The sequence below is a fragment of the Oncorhynchus masou genome, unplaced genomic scaffold, assembly GCF_036934945.1.
Source record: "Oncorhynchus masou masou isolate Uvic2021 unplaced genomic scaffold, UVic_Omas_1.1 unplaced_scaffold_2671, whole genome shotgun sequence".
Taxonomy (NCBI): Eukaryota; Metazoa; Chordata; class Actinopteri; order Salmoniformes; family Salmonidae; genus Oncorhynchus; species Oncorhynchus masou.
The window spans coordinates 41,105-55,354 of record NW_027009106.1 but is presented as its reverse complement, the minus strand read 5'-3'; the positions used below and the strand labels follow the sequence as shown (position 1 = coordinate 55,354).

At 52.1% G+C, this 14,250-nt stretch overlaps 1 protein-coding gene across 1 annotated transcript in view; it reads right to left on the bottom strand.

The window, feature by feature from the left end:
* Nucleotides 1–4,912: 4,912 nt before the first annotated feature.
* The window catches only part of LOC135533804 (ras-associated and pleckstrin homology domains-containing protein 1-like), a gene marked incomplete at its 5' end in the record, with an annotated part of 45,679 nt that continues 36,341 nt past the window's right edge, over nucleotides 4,913–14,250 (bottom strand). Inside the window, 2 exons of the mRNA XM_064961029.1 lie at nucleotides 4,913–5,082; nucleotides 13,331–13,441. Coding sequence (XP_064817101.1) covers nucleotides 4,948–5,082; nucleotides 13,331–13,441 — 246 coding nt within the window. The remainder of the gene's footprint in view (nucleotides 5,083–13,330; nucleotides 13,442–14,250) is intronic.

Below are 14,250 nucleotides of genomic sequence, written 5' to 3'. Positions count from 1 at the left end.
TGTATTCATTAGCCGGTCAGGGTGTATTCATTAGCCGGTCAGGTGTATTCATTAGCCGGTCAGGTGTATTCATCAGCCGGTCAGGTGTATTGATTAGCCAGGTATTCATTAGCCGGTCAGGTGTATTCATCAGCCGGTCAGGTGTATTCATCAGCCGGTCAGGTGTATTCATTAGCCGGTCAGGTGTATTCATTAGCCGGTCAGGTGTATTCATTAGTCGGTCAGGTGTATTCATCAGCCGGTCAGGTGTATTCATCTGCCGGTCAGGTGGTCAGGTGTATTCATTAGCCGGTCAGGTGTATTCATTAGCCGGTCAGGTGTATTCATCAGCCGGTCAGGTGTATTCATTAGCCGGTCAGGTGTATTCATTAGCCGGTCAGCCGGTCAGATGTATTCATTAGCCGGTCAGGTGTATTCATTAGCCGGTCAGGTGTATTCATTAGCCGGTCAGGTGTATTCATCAGCCGGTCAGGTGTATTCATTAGCCGGTCAGGTGTATTCATTAGCCGGTCAGGTGTCATTCAGCCGGTCAGGTGTATCATCTAGCCGGTCAGGTGGTCAGGTGTATTCATTAGCCGGTCAGGTGTATTCATTAGCCGGTCAGGTGTATTCATTAGCCGGTCAGGTGTATTCATTAGTCAGGTCAGGTGTATTCATTAGCCGGTCAGCATCAGCCTGTCAGGTGTATTGATTAGCCGGTCAGGTGTATTCATCAGCCGGTCAGGTGGTCAGGTGTATTCATTAGCCGGTCAGGTGTATTCATTAGCCGGTCAAGTGTATTCATCAGCGGTCAGGTGTAGCCGGTCAGGTGTATTCATTAGCCGGTCAGGTGTATTCATCAGCCGGTCAGGTGTATTCATTAGCCGGTCAGGTGTATTCATCACCCGGTCAGGTGTATTCATCAGCTGGTCAGGTGTATTCATCAGCCGGTCAGGTGTATTCATTAGCCGGTCAGGTGTATTCAGGTGTATTCATTAGCCGGTCAGGTGTATTCATCAGCCGGTCAGGTGTATTCATTAGCCGGTCAGGTGTATTCATCAGCCGGTCAGGGTATTCATTGCCGGGTGTATTCATTAGCCGGTCAGGTGTATTCATTAGCCGGTCAGGTGTATTCATTAGCCGGTCAGGTGTATTCATTAGCTGGTCAGGTGTATTCATCAGCCAGGTCAGGTGTATTCATCAGCCGTCAGGGTGTATTCATTAGCGGTCAGGTGGTCCAGGTGTATTCATTAGCCGGTCAGGTGTATTCATCAGCCGGTCAGGTGTATTCATCAACCGTCAGGTGTATTCATCAGCCGGTCAGGTGTATTCATTAGCCGGTCAGGTGTATTCATTAGCCGGTCAGGTGTATTGATTAGCCGTCAGGTGTATTGATTAGCCGGTCAGGTGTATTCATTAGCCGGTCAGGTGTATTCATTAGCCGGTCAGGTGTATTCATTAGCCGGTCAGGTGTATTCATTAGCGGGTCGGTCAGCCGGGTGGTCAGGTGTATTCATTAGTCGGTCAGGTGTATTCATCAGCCGGTCGGTCATCTGCCGTCAGGTGGTCAGGTGTATTCATTAGCCGGTCAGGTGTATTCATTAGCCGGTCAGGTGTATTCATCAGCCGGTCAGGTGTATTCATTAGCCGGTCAGGTGTATTCATTAGCCGGTCAGCCGGTCAGATGTATCCATTAGCCGGTCAGGTGTATTCATTAGCCGGTCAGGTGTATTCATTAGCCGGTCAGGTGTATTCCGGTCAGGTGTATTCATTAGCCGGTCAGGTGCATCGGTCAGATGTATCCATTAGCCGGTCAGGTGTATTCATTAGCCGGTCAGGTGTATTCATTGGTCAGGGTGTATTATAGCCGGTCAGGTGTATTAGCCGGTCAGGGTCAGCCGGTCAGGTGTATTCATTAGCCGGTCAGGTGTATTCATTAGCCGGTCAGGTGTATTCATCAGCCTGTCAGGTGTATTGATTAGCCGGTCAGGTGTATTCATCAGCCGGTCAGGTGGTCAGGTGTATTCATTAGCCGGTCAGGTGTATTCATTAGCCGGTCAGGTGTATTCATCAGCCGGTCAGGTGTATTAGCCGGTCAGGTGTATTCATTAGCCGGTCAGGTGTATTCATCAGCCGGTCAGGTGTATTCATCAGCCGGTCAGGTGTATTCATCAGCCGGTCAGGTGTATTCATTAGCCGGTCAGGTGTATTCATCAGCCGGTCAGGTGTATTCATCAGCCGGTCAGGTGTATTCATCAGCCGGTCAGGTGGTCAGGTGTATTCATTAGCCGGTCAGGTGTATTCATCAGCCGGTCAGGTGTATTCATCTGCCGGTCAGGTGTATTCATTAGCCGGTCAGGTGTATTCATTAGCCGGTCAGGTGGTCAGGTGTATTCATTAGCCGGTCAGGTGTATTCATCAGCCGGTCAGGTGTATTCATCTGCCGGTCAGCCGGTCAGGTGTATTCATTAGCCGGTCAGGTGTATTCATTAGCGGTCGGTCAGGTGTATTCATTAGCCGGTCAGGTGTATTCATTATTCATCAGCCGGTCAGGTCCGGTGTATTCATTAGCCGGTCAGGTGTATTCATTAGCCGGTCAGGTGTATTCATTAGCGGTCAGGTGTATTCATCAGCCGGTCAGGTGTATTCATTAGCCGGTCAGGTGTATTCATTAGCCGGTCAGGTGTATTCATCAGCCGGTCAGGTGTATTCATCGGTCAGGTGTATTCATTAGCCGGTCAGGTGTATTCATTAGGTGTATTCCGGTCAGGTGTATTCATTAGCCGGTCAGGTGTATTCATTAGCCGGTCAGGTGTATTCATTAGCCGGTCAGGTGTATTCATTAGCCGGTCAGGTGTATTCATTAGCCGGTCAGGTGTATTCATTAGCCGGTCAGGTGTATTCATTAGCCGGTCAGGTGTATTCATCAGCCGGTCAGGTGTATTCATCAGCCGGTCAGGTGGTCAGGTGTATTCATCAGCCAGTCAGGTGTATTCATCAGCCGGTCAGGTGTATTCATCTGCCGGTCAGGTGTATTCATTAGCCGGTCAGGTGTATTCATTAGTCGGTCAGGTGTATTCATCAGGTCAGGTGTATTCATTAGCCGGTCAGGTGTATTCATTAGCCGGTCAGGTGTATTCATTAGCCGGTCAGGGTGTAGCCGGTCAGGTGTATCATTAGCCGGTCAGGTGTATTCATTAGCCGGTCAGGTGTATTCATTAGCCGGTCAGGTGTATCCATTAGCCGGTCATTCATTAGCCGGTCAGGTGTATTCATTAGCCGGTCAGGTGTATTCATTAGCCGGTCAGGTGTATTCATTAGCCGGTCAGGTGTATTCATTAGCCGGTCAGGTGTATTCATTAGCGTCAGGTGTATTCATTAGCCGGTCAGATGTATCCATTAGCCGGTCAGGTGTATTCATTAGCCGGTCAGGTGTATTCATTAGCCGGTCAGGTGTATTCATTCGCCGGTCAGGTGTATTCATCAGCCGGTCAGGTGTATTCATCAGCCGGTCAGGTGTATTCATTAGCCGGTCAGGTGTATTCATTAGCCGGTCAGGTGTATTCATCAGCCTGTCAGGTGTATTGATTAGCCGGTCAGGTGTATTCATCAGCCGGTCAGGTGGTCAGGTGTATTCATTAGCCGGTCAGGGTCAGGTGTCAAGTGTTCATTAGCCGGTCAGGTGTATTCATTAGCCGGTCAGGTGTATTCATTAGCCGGTCAGGTGTATTCATTAGCTGGTCAGGTGTATTCATCAGCCTGTCAGGTGTATTCATCAGCCTGTCAGGTGTATTCATCAGCCGGTCAGGTGGTCAGGTGTATTCATTAGCCGGTCAGGTGTATTGATTAGCCGGTCAAGTGTATTCATTAGCCGGTCAGGTGTATTCATCAGCCGGTCAGGTGTATTCATCAGCCGGTCAGGTGTATTCATCAGCCGGTCAGGTGTATTCATTAGCCGGTCAGGTGTATTCATCAGCCGGTCAGGTGTATTCATCAGCCGGTCAGGTGTATTGATTAGCCGGTCAGGTGTATTGATTAGCCGGTCAGGTGGTCAGGTGTATTCATTAGCCGGTCAGGTGTATTCATCAGCCGGTCAGGTGTATTGATTAGCCGGTCAGGTGTATTCATCAGCCGGTCAGGTGTATTCATCAGCCGGTCAGGTGTATTGATTAGCCGGTCAGGTGTATTCATTAGCCGGTCAGGTGTATTCATTAGCCGGTCAGGTGTATTCATTAGCCGGTCAGGTGTATTGATTAGCCGGTCAGGTGTATTCATCAGCCGGTCAGGTGTATTGATTAGCCGGTCAGGTGTATTGATTAGCCGGTCAGGTGTATTCATCAGCCGGTCAGGTGTATTGATTAGCCGGTCAGGTGTATTCATTAGCCGGTCAGGTGTATTCATTAGCCGGTCAGGTGTATTGATTAGCCGGTCAGGTGTATTGATTAGCCGGTCAGGTGTATTCATTAGCGGGTCAGGTGTATTGATTAGCCGGTCAGGTGGTCAGGTGTATTGATTAGCCGGTCAGGTGTATTCATTAGCCGGTCAGGTGTATTGATTAGCCGGTCAGGTGTATTCATTAGCCGGTCAGGTGTATTGATTAGCCGGTCAGGTGTATTCATTAGCCGGTCAGGTGTATTCATTAGCCGGTCAGGTGTATTCATCAGCCGGTCAGGCTCATTCGTCGGTTTCCTCAGCAAAATGGTTTGCAATAGAAACACTTTACTCCAAGCATAAAACGTTTTGGAACAAGAGAACAAGAGTTTCTATTGAACAAATTCAGGTAGGTCCCTCCCCGTTTCAGGGTGTTCCGCTTTGCTTCTGTTCGGTTCCCAGTGAACATACCCCAGCTTTGTCAGATGTTCCCACATCTTTTCATCAGAGCCAAACACTTTGAGTTTGGCCATTGAGTTATTCTGTACAAGATGTTCTGTGAGAACCCATACTATGGCTCTGCTTGACATTACTCTCTTACGTTAAGTTGTTGCTGAGGTAACGTAACGTTACCTTGGCGATGCGTATCCCATTGATCCACTGGTGTAGGGTTCTGACGTCATCACAACACAGGTACTTGATGTACTGGGATTTCTTCTGGATCTGAGGATGCTGAACAGACAGAGAGACAATGGGATATATTAATGACCACTCATCACAATAATAGCATGCTGGGATTTCTCTCATTTGTTTCTTTAATTGAGCTATAATCTCTCAGACAGATTCTGCTGACAAAATGATGCACGGTTTCAGTTCTGGGCTAAAACCCCAGCCCTCTACAGAGCCCCTCTACTGTTATAGCCTCTCTACTGTATATATAGCCTCTCTACTGTTATAGCCCCTCTACTGTTATAGCCTCTCTACTGTATATATAGCCTCTCTACTGTATATATAGCCTCTCTACTGTATATATAGCCTCTCTACTGTATATATAGCCTCTCTACTGTATATATAGCCTCTCTACTGCCTATAGCCTCTCTGTCTATAGCCCCTCTACTGTACAGAGCCCCTCTACTGTATATAGCCTCTCTACTGTCTATAGCCCCTCTACTGTACAGAGCCCCTCTACTGTACAGAGCCCCTCTACTGTACAGAGCCCCTCTACTGTATATAGCCTCTACTGCCTATAGCCTCTCTACTGCCTATAGCCTCTCTACTGCCTATAGCCTCTCTACTGCCTATAGCCTCTCTACTGCCTATAGCCTCTCTACTGCCTATAGCCTCTCTAATGCCTATAGCCTCTCTAATGTCTATAGCCTCTCTAATGTCTATAGCCTCTCTACTGTCTATAGCCTCTCTACTGTATACAGCCTCTCTACTGTATATAGCCTGTCTTTTTACTCTATTGTTCACCTAATACCTATTTTGCACTATTGGTTAGAGCCTGTAAGTTCAGCATTTCACTGTGAGGTCTACTACACCTGTTGTATTCAGCATTTCACTGTGAGGTCTACTACACCTGTTGTATTCAGCATTTCACTGTAAGGTCTACTACACCTGTTGTATTCAGCATTTCACTGTCAGGTCTACTACACCTGTTGTATTCAGCATTTCACTGTGAGGTCTACTACACCTGTTGTATTCAGCATTTCACTGTCAGGTCTACTACACCTGTTGTATTCAGCATTTCACTGTCAGGTCTACTACACCTGTTGTATTTAGCATTTCACTGTGAGGTCTACTACACCTGTTGTATTCAGCATTTCACTGTGAGGTCTACTACACCTGTTGTATTCAGCACTTCACTGTGAGGTCTACTACACCTGTTGTATTCAGCATTTCACTGTCAGGTCTACTACACCTGTTGTATTTAGCATTTCACTGTGAGGTCTACTACACCTGTTGTATTCAGCATTTCACTGTGAGGTCTACTACACCTGTTGTATTCAGCATTTCACTGTGAGGTCTACTACACCTGTTGTATTCAGCATTTCACTGTGAGGTCTACTACACCTGTTGTATTCAGCACTTCACTGTGAGGTCTACTACACCTGTTGTATTCAGCACTTCACTGTGAGGTCTACTACACCTGTTGTATTCAGCATTTCACTGTGAGGTCTACTACACCTGTTGTATTCAGCATTTCACTGTGAGGTCTACTACACCTGTTGTATTCAGCATTTCACTGTGAGGTCTACTACACCTGTTGTATTCAGCATTTCACTGTGAGGTCTACTACACCTGTTGTAGTCAGCATTTCACTGTGCGGTCTACTACACCTGTTGTATTCAGCGCACCTGACAAATAAAGTTTGATTTGAGGCAATACAGATTTCTCTGGAGGTTTATACACCGTCCACTAGATGGCAGTGTGCCCACTGGATACAGTTGTTCTCTCCTCTGACAGGAAGACTGAGGGCAGCGATTCAACATCCTCAATCCCTCTACTGTACCCAGTTACTCCCATCAGGGATTCCATGGAAACCATCAGACCAGAATAGAAACCTTCTCTGTTTACTAGGTTGCTCTCCTGAGGAGACGGAATGGAAATAGTTGGTTCATAATTGACATGGCTTTGGAGTCGGACTCTTTTATTTGAAAGAGTCCTGACAAGAGAAACAATGGTGGACTACTGGATTATGTTCTCGTCTCTCATCTCTCCCTCCTCCCCCCCGGCTCTCTCCTCCCCCCCGGCTCTCCTCCCCCGTCTCTCTCCTCCTCCCCCCGTCTCTCTTCTCCTCCCCCCGTCTCTCTTCTCCTCCCCCCGTCTCTCTTCTCCTCCCCCCGGTCTCTCTCCTCCTCCCCCTCTCCTCTCCCCAAGTATCCCCCCCTCTCCTCTCCCCCGTCTCTCTCCTCTCCCCATGTATCCGTCTCTCTCCTCTCCCCATGTATTCCCCTCTCCTCTCCCCATGTATCCGTCTCTCTCCTCTCCCCATGTATTCCCCTCTCCTCTCCCCATGTATCCGTCTCTCCTCCTCCCCATGTATTCCCCCTCTCCTCTCCCCATGTATTCCCCCCTCTCCTCTCCCCATGTATTCCCCCCCTCTCCTCTCCCCATGTATCCCCCTCTCCCCAAGTATCCCCTCTCCTCTCCCCATGTATTCCCCCTCTCCTCTCCCCAAGTATCCCCCCTCTCCTCTCCCCAAGTATCCCCCCTCTCCTCTCCCCCGTCTCTCTCCTCTCCCCATGTATCCGTCTCTCCTCTCCCCATGTATCCCCCTCTCCTCTCCCCATGTATCCGCTCTCTCTCCTCTCCCCAAGTATCCCCCTCTCCTCTCCCCATGTATTCCCCTCTCTCCTCTCCCCAAGTATCCCCCCTGTCTCTCTCCTCTCCCCATGTATTCCCCTCTCTCCTCTCCCCAAGTATCCCCCCTCTCCTCTCCCCTGTCTCTCTCCTCTCCCCATGTATCCCCCCTCTCCCTCTGTCTCTCTCCTCTCCCCATGTATCCCCCTCTCCTCTGTCTCTCTCCTCTCCCCAAGTATCCCCCTCCCCTCTCCCCCGTCTCTCTCCTCTCCCCATGTATCCGTCTCTCCTCTCCCCATGTATCCCCCCTCTCCTCTCCCCATGTATCCGTCTCTCTCCTCTCCCCAAGTATCCCCCTCTCCTCTCCCCATGTATCCCCCTCTCCTCTCCCCATGTATCCCCCCCTCTCCTCTCCCCATGTATTCCCCCCTCTCCTCTCCCCATGTATTCCCCCCTCTCCTCTCCCCTGTCTCTCTCCTCTCCCCAAGTATCCCCCCTCTCCTCTCCCCATGTATCCCCCCCTCTCCCTCTCCCCTGTCTCTCTCCTCTCCCCAAGTATCCCCCCCTCCTCTCCCCAAGTATCCCCCTCTCCCTCTCCCCATGTATCCCCCTCCCTCTCCCCTGTCTCTCTCCTCTCCCCATGTATCCCCCCTCTCCCTCTCCCAAGTATCCCCCCTCTCCTCTCCCCATGTATCCCCCCTCTCCCTCTCCCCATGTATCCCCCCTCTCCTCTCCCCCTGTCTCTCTCCTCTCCCCATGTATCCCCCTCTCCTCTCCCCATGTATCCCCCCTCTCCTCTCCCCAAGTATCCCCCCTCTCCTCTCCCCATGTATCCCCCCCTCTCCTCTCCCCTGTCTCTCTCCTCTCCCCATGTATCCCCCCTCTCCCTCTCCCCAAGTATCCCCCCTCTCCTCTCCCCAAGTATCCCCCCTCTCCTCTCCCCTGTCTCTCTCCTCTCCCCATGTATCCCCCCTCTCCCTCTCCCCATGTATTCCCCCTCTCCTCTCCCCCTGTCTCTCTCCTCTCCCCATGTATCCCCCCTCCTCCTCTCCCCAAGTATCCCCCTCTCCTCTCCCCTGTCTCTCTCCCTCCCCAAGTATCCCCCCTCTCCTCTCCCCTGTCTCTCTCCTCTCCCCATGTATCCCCCTCTCCCTCTCCCCAAGTATCCCCCCTCTCCCTCTCCCCCTGTCTCTCTCCTCTCCCCAAGTATCCCCCCCTCTCCTCTCCCCCTGTCTCTCTCCCTCTCCCCAAGTATCCCCCCTCTCCTCTCCCCCTGTCTCTCTCCTCTCCCCATGTATCTCCCCTCTCCTCTCCCCAAGTATCCCCCCTCCCTCTCCCCAAGTATCCCCCCCTCTCCTCTCCCCAAGTATCCCCCCCTCCTCTCCCCAAGTATCCCCCTTCCTCTCCCCAAGTATCCCCCCTCTCCTCTCCCCCTGTCTCTCCTCTCCCCATGTATCCCCCCCTCCTCTCCCCATGTATTCCCCCCCTCCTCTCCCCTGTCTCTCTCCTCTCCCCATGTATCCCCCCTCTCCTCTCCCCAAGTATCCCCCTCTCCTCTCCCCTGTCTCTCTCCTCTCCCCAAGTATCCCCCCTCTCCCTCTCCCCTGTCTCTCTCCTCTCCCCATGTATCCCCCTCTCCTCTCCCCAAGTATCCCCCTCTCCTCTCCCCTGTCTCTCTCCTCTCCCCAAGTATCCCCCTCTCCTCTCCCCTGTCTCTCTCCTCTCCCCATGTATCTCCCTCTCCCCTCTCCCCAAGTATCCCCCCCTCCTCTCCCCATGTATTCCCCCTCTCCCCATGTATTCCCCCCTCTCCTCTCCCCTGTCTCTCTCCCTCTCCCCATGTATCCCCCTCTCCTCTCCCCAAGTATCCCCCTCTCCTCTCCCCCTGTCTCTCTCCTCTCCCCATGTATCCCCCCTCTCCTCTCCCCATGTATTCCCCCCTCTCCTCTCCCCCTGTCTCTCTCCTCTCCCCAAGTATCCCCCCTCTCCTCTCCCCTGTCTCTCTCCTCTCCCCATGTATCCCCCCTCTCCTCTCCCCATGTATTCCCCCTCTCTCCTCTCCCCTGTCTCTCTCCTCTCCCCATGTATCCCCCCTCCTCTGTCTCTCTCCCTCTCCCCATGTATCCCCCCTCTCCTCTCCCCAAGTATCCCCCCTCTCCTCTCCCCATGTATTCCCCCTCTCCTCTCCCCTGTCTCTCCCTCCCCATGTATCCCCCTCTCCCTCTCCCCATGTATCCCCCTCTCCTCTCCCCATGTATTCCCCCCCTCTCCTCTCCCCATGTATCCCCCTCTCCTCTCCCCATGTATCCCCCTCTCCTCTCCCCATGTATCCCCCCCTCTCCTCTCCCCATGTATTCCCCCTCTCCTCTCCCCATGTATTCCCCCCTCTCCTCTCCCCATGTATCCCCCCTCTCCTCTCCCCTGTCTCTCTCCTCTCCCCATGTATCCCCCCTCTCCCTCTCCCCATGTATCCCCCCTCTCCTCTCCCCAAGTATCCCCTCTCCTCTGTCTCTCTCCTCTCCCCATGTATCCCCCCCTCCCTCTCCCCAAGTATCCCCCCCTCTCCTCTCCCCATGTATTCCCCCTCTCCTCTCCCCTGTCTCTCTCCCTCTCCCCATGTATCCCCTCCCCTCTCCCCATGTATCCCCCCTCTCCCTCTCCCCATGTATTCCCCCTCCTCTCCCCATGTATTCCCCCCCTCTCCTCTCCCCATGTATCCCCCCTCTCCTCTCCCCATGTATTCCCCCTCTCCTCTCCCCATGTATCCCCCCTCTCCTCTCCCCAAGTATCCCCTCTCCTCTCCCCATGTATTCCCCCTCTCCTCTCCCCAAGTATCCCCCCTCTCCTCTCCCCATGTATCCCCCCTCCTCTCCCCATGTATTCCCCCTCTCCCTCTCCCCATGTATCCCCCCTCCTCTCCCCAAGTATCCCCCCTCTCCCCAAGTATCCCCCCTCTCCTCTCCCCATGTATTCCCCCCCTCCTCTCCCCTGTCTCTCTCCTCTCCCCATGTATCCCCCTCTCCTCTCCCCATGTATCCCCCTCTCCTCTCCCCAAGTATCCCCCCTCTCCTCTCCCCAAGTATCCCCCCTCTCCTCTCCCCATGTATTCCCCCTCTCCTCTTCCCATGTATTCCCCCTCTCCTCTCCCCAAGTATCCCCCTCTCCTCTCCCCAAGTATCCCCCCTCTCCTCTCCCCATGTATTCCCCCTCTCCTCTGTCTCTCTCCTCTCCCCATGTATTCCCCCCTCTCCTCTCCCCCTGTCTCTCTCCTCTCCCCATGTATCCCCCTCTCCTCTGTCTCTCTCCCTCCCCATGTATCCCCCCTCCTCTCCCCAAGTATCCCCCTCTCCTCTCCCCAAGTATCCCTCCTCTCCCCATGTATCCCCCCTCCTCTCCCCAAGTATCCCCCCTCTCCTCTCCCCAAGTATCCCCCCTCTCCTCTCCCCATGTATCCCCCTCTCTCCTCTCCCCAAGTATCCCCCTCTCCTCTCCCCAAGTATCCCTCCTCTCCCCATGTATCCCCCCTCTCCTCTCCCCAAGTATCCCCCCTCTCCCTCTCCCCAAGTATCCCCCCTCTCCTCTCCCCAAGTATCCCCCCTCTCCTCTCCCCATGTATTCCCCCTCTCCTCTCCCCATGTATCCCCCCTCTCCTCTCCCCAAGTATCCCCCCTCTCCTCTCCCCAAGTATCCCCCTCTCCTCTCCCCATGTATCCCCCTCTCCTCTCCCCATGTATTCCCCCTCTCCTCTCCCCATATATTCTCCCCTCTCCTCTCCCCATGTATTCCCCCTCTCCTCTCCCCATGTATTCCCCCCTCTCCTCTCCCCATGTATTCTCCCCTCTCCTCTCCCCATGTATTCCCCCTCTCCTCTCCCCATGTATTCCCCCTCTCCTCTCCCCATGTATCCCCCCCTCTCCTCTCCCCATGTATCCCCCTCTCCTCTCCCCATGTATCCCCCCTCTCCTCTCCCCTGTCTCTCTCCTCTCCCCATGTATCCCCCTCTCCTCTCCCCATGTATCCCCCCTCTCCTCTCCCCATGTATCCCCCTCTCCTCTCCCCAAGTATCCCCCTCTCCTCTCCCCATGTATTCCCCCCTCTCCTCTCCCCTGTCTCTCTCCTCTCCCCATGTATCCCCTCTCCTCTCCCCATGTATCCCCCTCTCCTCTCCCCAAGTATCCCCCCTCCTCTCCCCATGTATTCCCTCTCTCCTCTCCCCAAGTATCCCCCCTCTCCTCTCCCCATGTATTCCCCTCTCTCCTCTCCCCATGTATTCCCCCTCTCCTCTCCCCCTGTCTCTCTCCTCTCCCCAAGTATCCCCCTCTCCTCTCCCCATGTATTCCCCCCTCTCCTCTCCCCATGTATTCCCCCCTCTCCTCTCGTAGTTTTAGTGGTAGTAGTAGTAGATTTAGTGGTGGTAGTAGTAGTAGTAGTAGTAGTTTTAGTGGTAGTAGTAGTAGTAGTTTTAGTGGTAGTAGTGGTAGTAGTAGTAGTTTTAGTGGTAGTAGTAGTAGTTTTAGTGGTAGTAGTAGTTTTAGTGGTAGTGGTAGTAGTAGTGATAGTAGTTTTAGTGGTAGTAGTGGTAGTAGTTTTAGTGGTAGTAGTTTTAGTGGTAGTAGTAGTGGTAGTAGTAGTAGTTTAGGTGGTAGTGGTAGTTTTAGTGGTAGTAGTAGTTTTAGTGGTAGTCTGTGGGGTTAGGGCTAGGTGGTAGTAGTAGTTTTAGTAGTAGTAGTTTTAGTGGTAGTAGTGGTAGTAGTTTTAGTGGTAGTAGTAGTAGTTTTAGTGGTAGTGGTAGTTTTAGTGGTAGTAGTAGTAGTAGTAGTAGTAGTTTTAGTGGTAGTCTGTGGGGTTAGGGCTAGGTGGTAGTAGTAGTTTTAGTAGTAGTAGTAGTAGTAGTAGTTTTAGTGGTAGTAGTAGTTTTAGTGGTAGTCTGTGGGGTTAGGGCTAGGTGGTAGTATGTGGGGTTAGGGCTAGGTGGTAGCAGTAGTTTTAGTGGTAGTAGTAGTTTCAGTTGTAGTAGTTTTAGTGGTAGTAGTAGTAGTTTTAGTGGTAGTAGTAGTAGTAGTAGTTTTAGTGGTAGTCTGTGGGGTTAGGGCTAGGTGGTAGTAGTAGTCGTAGTAGTAGTTTTAGTGGTAGTCTGTGGGGTTAGGGCTAGGTGGTAGTAGTAGTCGTAGTAGTAGTTTTAGTGGTAGTCTGTGGGGTTAGGGCTTGGTGGTAGTAGTAGTTTTAGTAGTAGTAGTTTTAGTGGTAGTATGTGAGGTTAGGGCTAGGTGGTAGCAGTAGTTTTAGTGGTAGTCTTTGGGGTTAGGGCTAGGTGGTAGTAGTAGTTTTAGTAGTAGTAGTTTTAGTGGTAGTCTGTGGGGTTAGGGCTAGGTGGTAGTAGTAGTTTTAGTAGTAGTAGTAGTAGTTTTAGTGGTAGTCTGTGGGGTTAGGGCTAGGTGGTAGTAGTAGTTTTAGTAGTAGTAGTAGTAGTTTTAGTGGTAGTCTGTGGGGTTAGGGCGAGGTGGTAGCAGTATTGCAGGTGTTATTGGTCTAGTGGCAACAACAGAAGCCAGGTGTTATCAGCGCCTATAGGAGCTTACCAAATGGCTCACTATTCCCTATGGGCCCTGGTTAAAAGTAGTGCCCTATATGGGGAATAGGGTGCAATTTGGTACATACCCTGGGTGTTTTCTCTCACCTTGAGGGCCAGGCAGTAGTCTGTGGGGGCCTTGTACTTGCTGCGGAACTCCTGTCCGTTGTACACATTAACATGATCCAGCTGGAGGAAACACACCAGTTCTCTGGAGGCCTGCCAGCGGGAGAGAACAGATGGATGATTTACAGGTGACTGCCATTGGCTTTGACATGGATGGGCTTTGATGGGACATGGATGGGCTTCGATGGGACTTGATGGGCTTCGATGGGACATGGATGGGCTTCGATGGGACATGGATGGGCTTCGATGGGACATGGATGGGCTTCGATGGGACATGGATGGGCTTTGATGGGACATGGATGGGCTTCGATGGGACTTGATGGGCATCGATGGGACATGGATGGGCTTCGATGGGACTTGGATGGGCATCGATGGGACATGGATGGGCTTCGATGGGACATGGATGGGCTTTGATGGGACATGGATGGGCATCGATGGGACATGGATGGGCTTTGATGGGACATGGATGGGCTTCGATGGGACATGGATGGGCTTCGATGGGACATGGATGGGCTTCGATGGGACATGGATGGGCTTCGATGGGACATGGATGGGCTTCGATGGGACATGGATGGGCTTCGATGGGACATGGATGGGCTTCGATGGGACATGGATGGGCTTCGATGGGACATGGATTGGCTTCGATGGGACATGGGTGGGACATGGATGGGCTTCGATGGGACATGGATGGGCTTCGATGGGACTCGATGGGACATGGATGGGCTTGGATGGGACTCGATGGGACATGGATGGGACTCGATGGGACATGGATGGGCTTCGATGGGACATGAATGGAAGCACTCAAAATCCAGAGAAGAGGATCTCCTCAAGGTTCTGTGCTTGAGGCTTTATATTTCCTGTGTATTATCTTCAGGAACTAAACCAACTTTCTATTTCCTGTG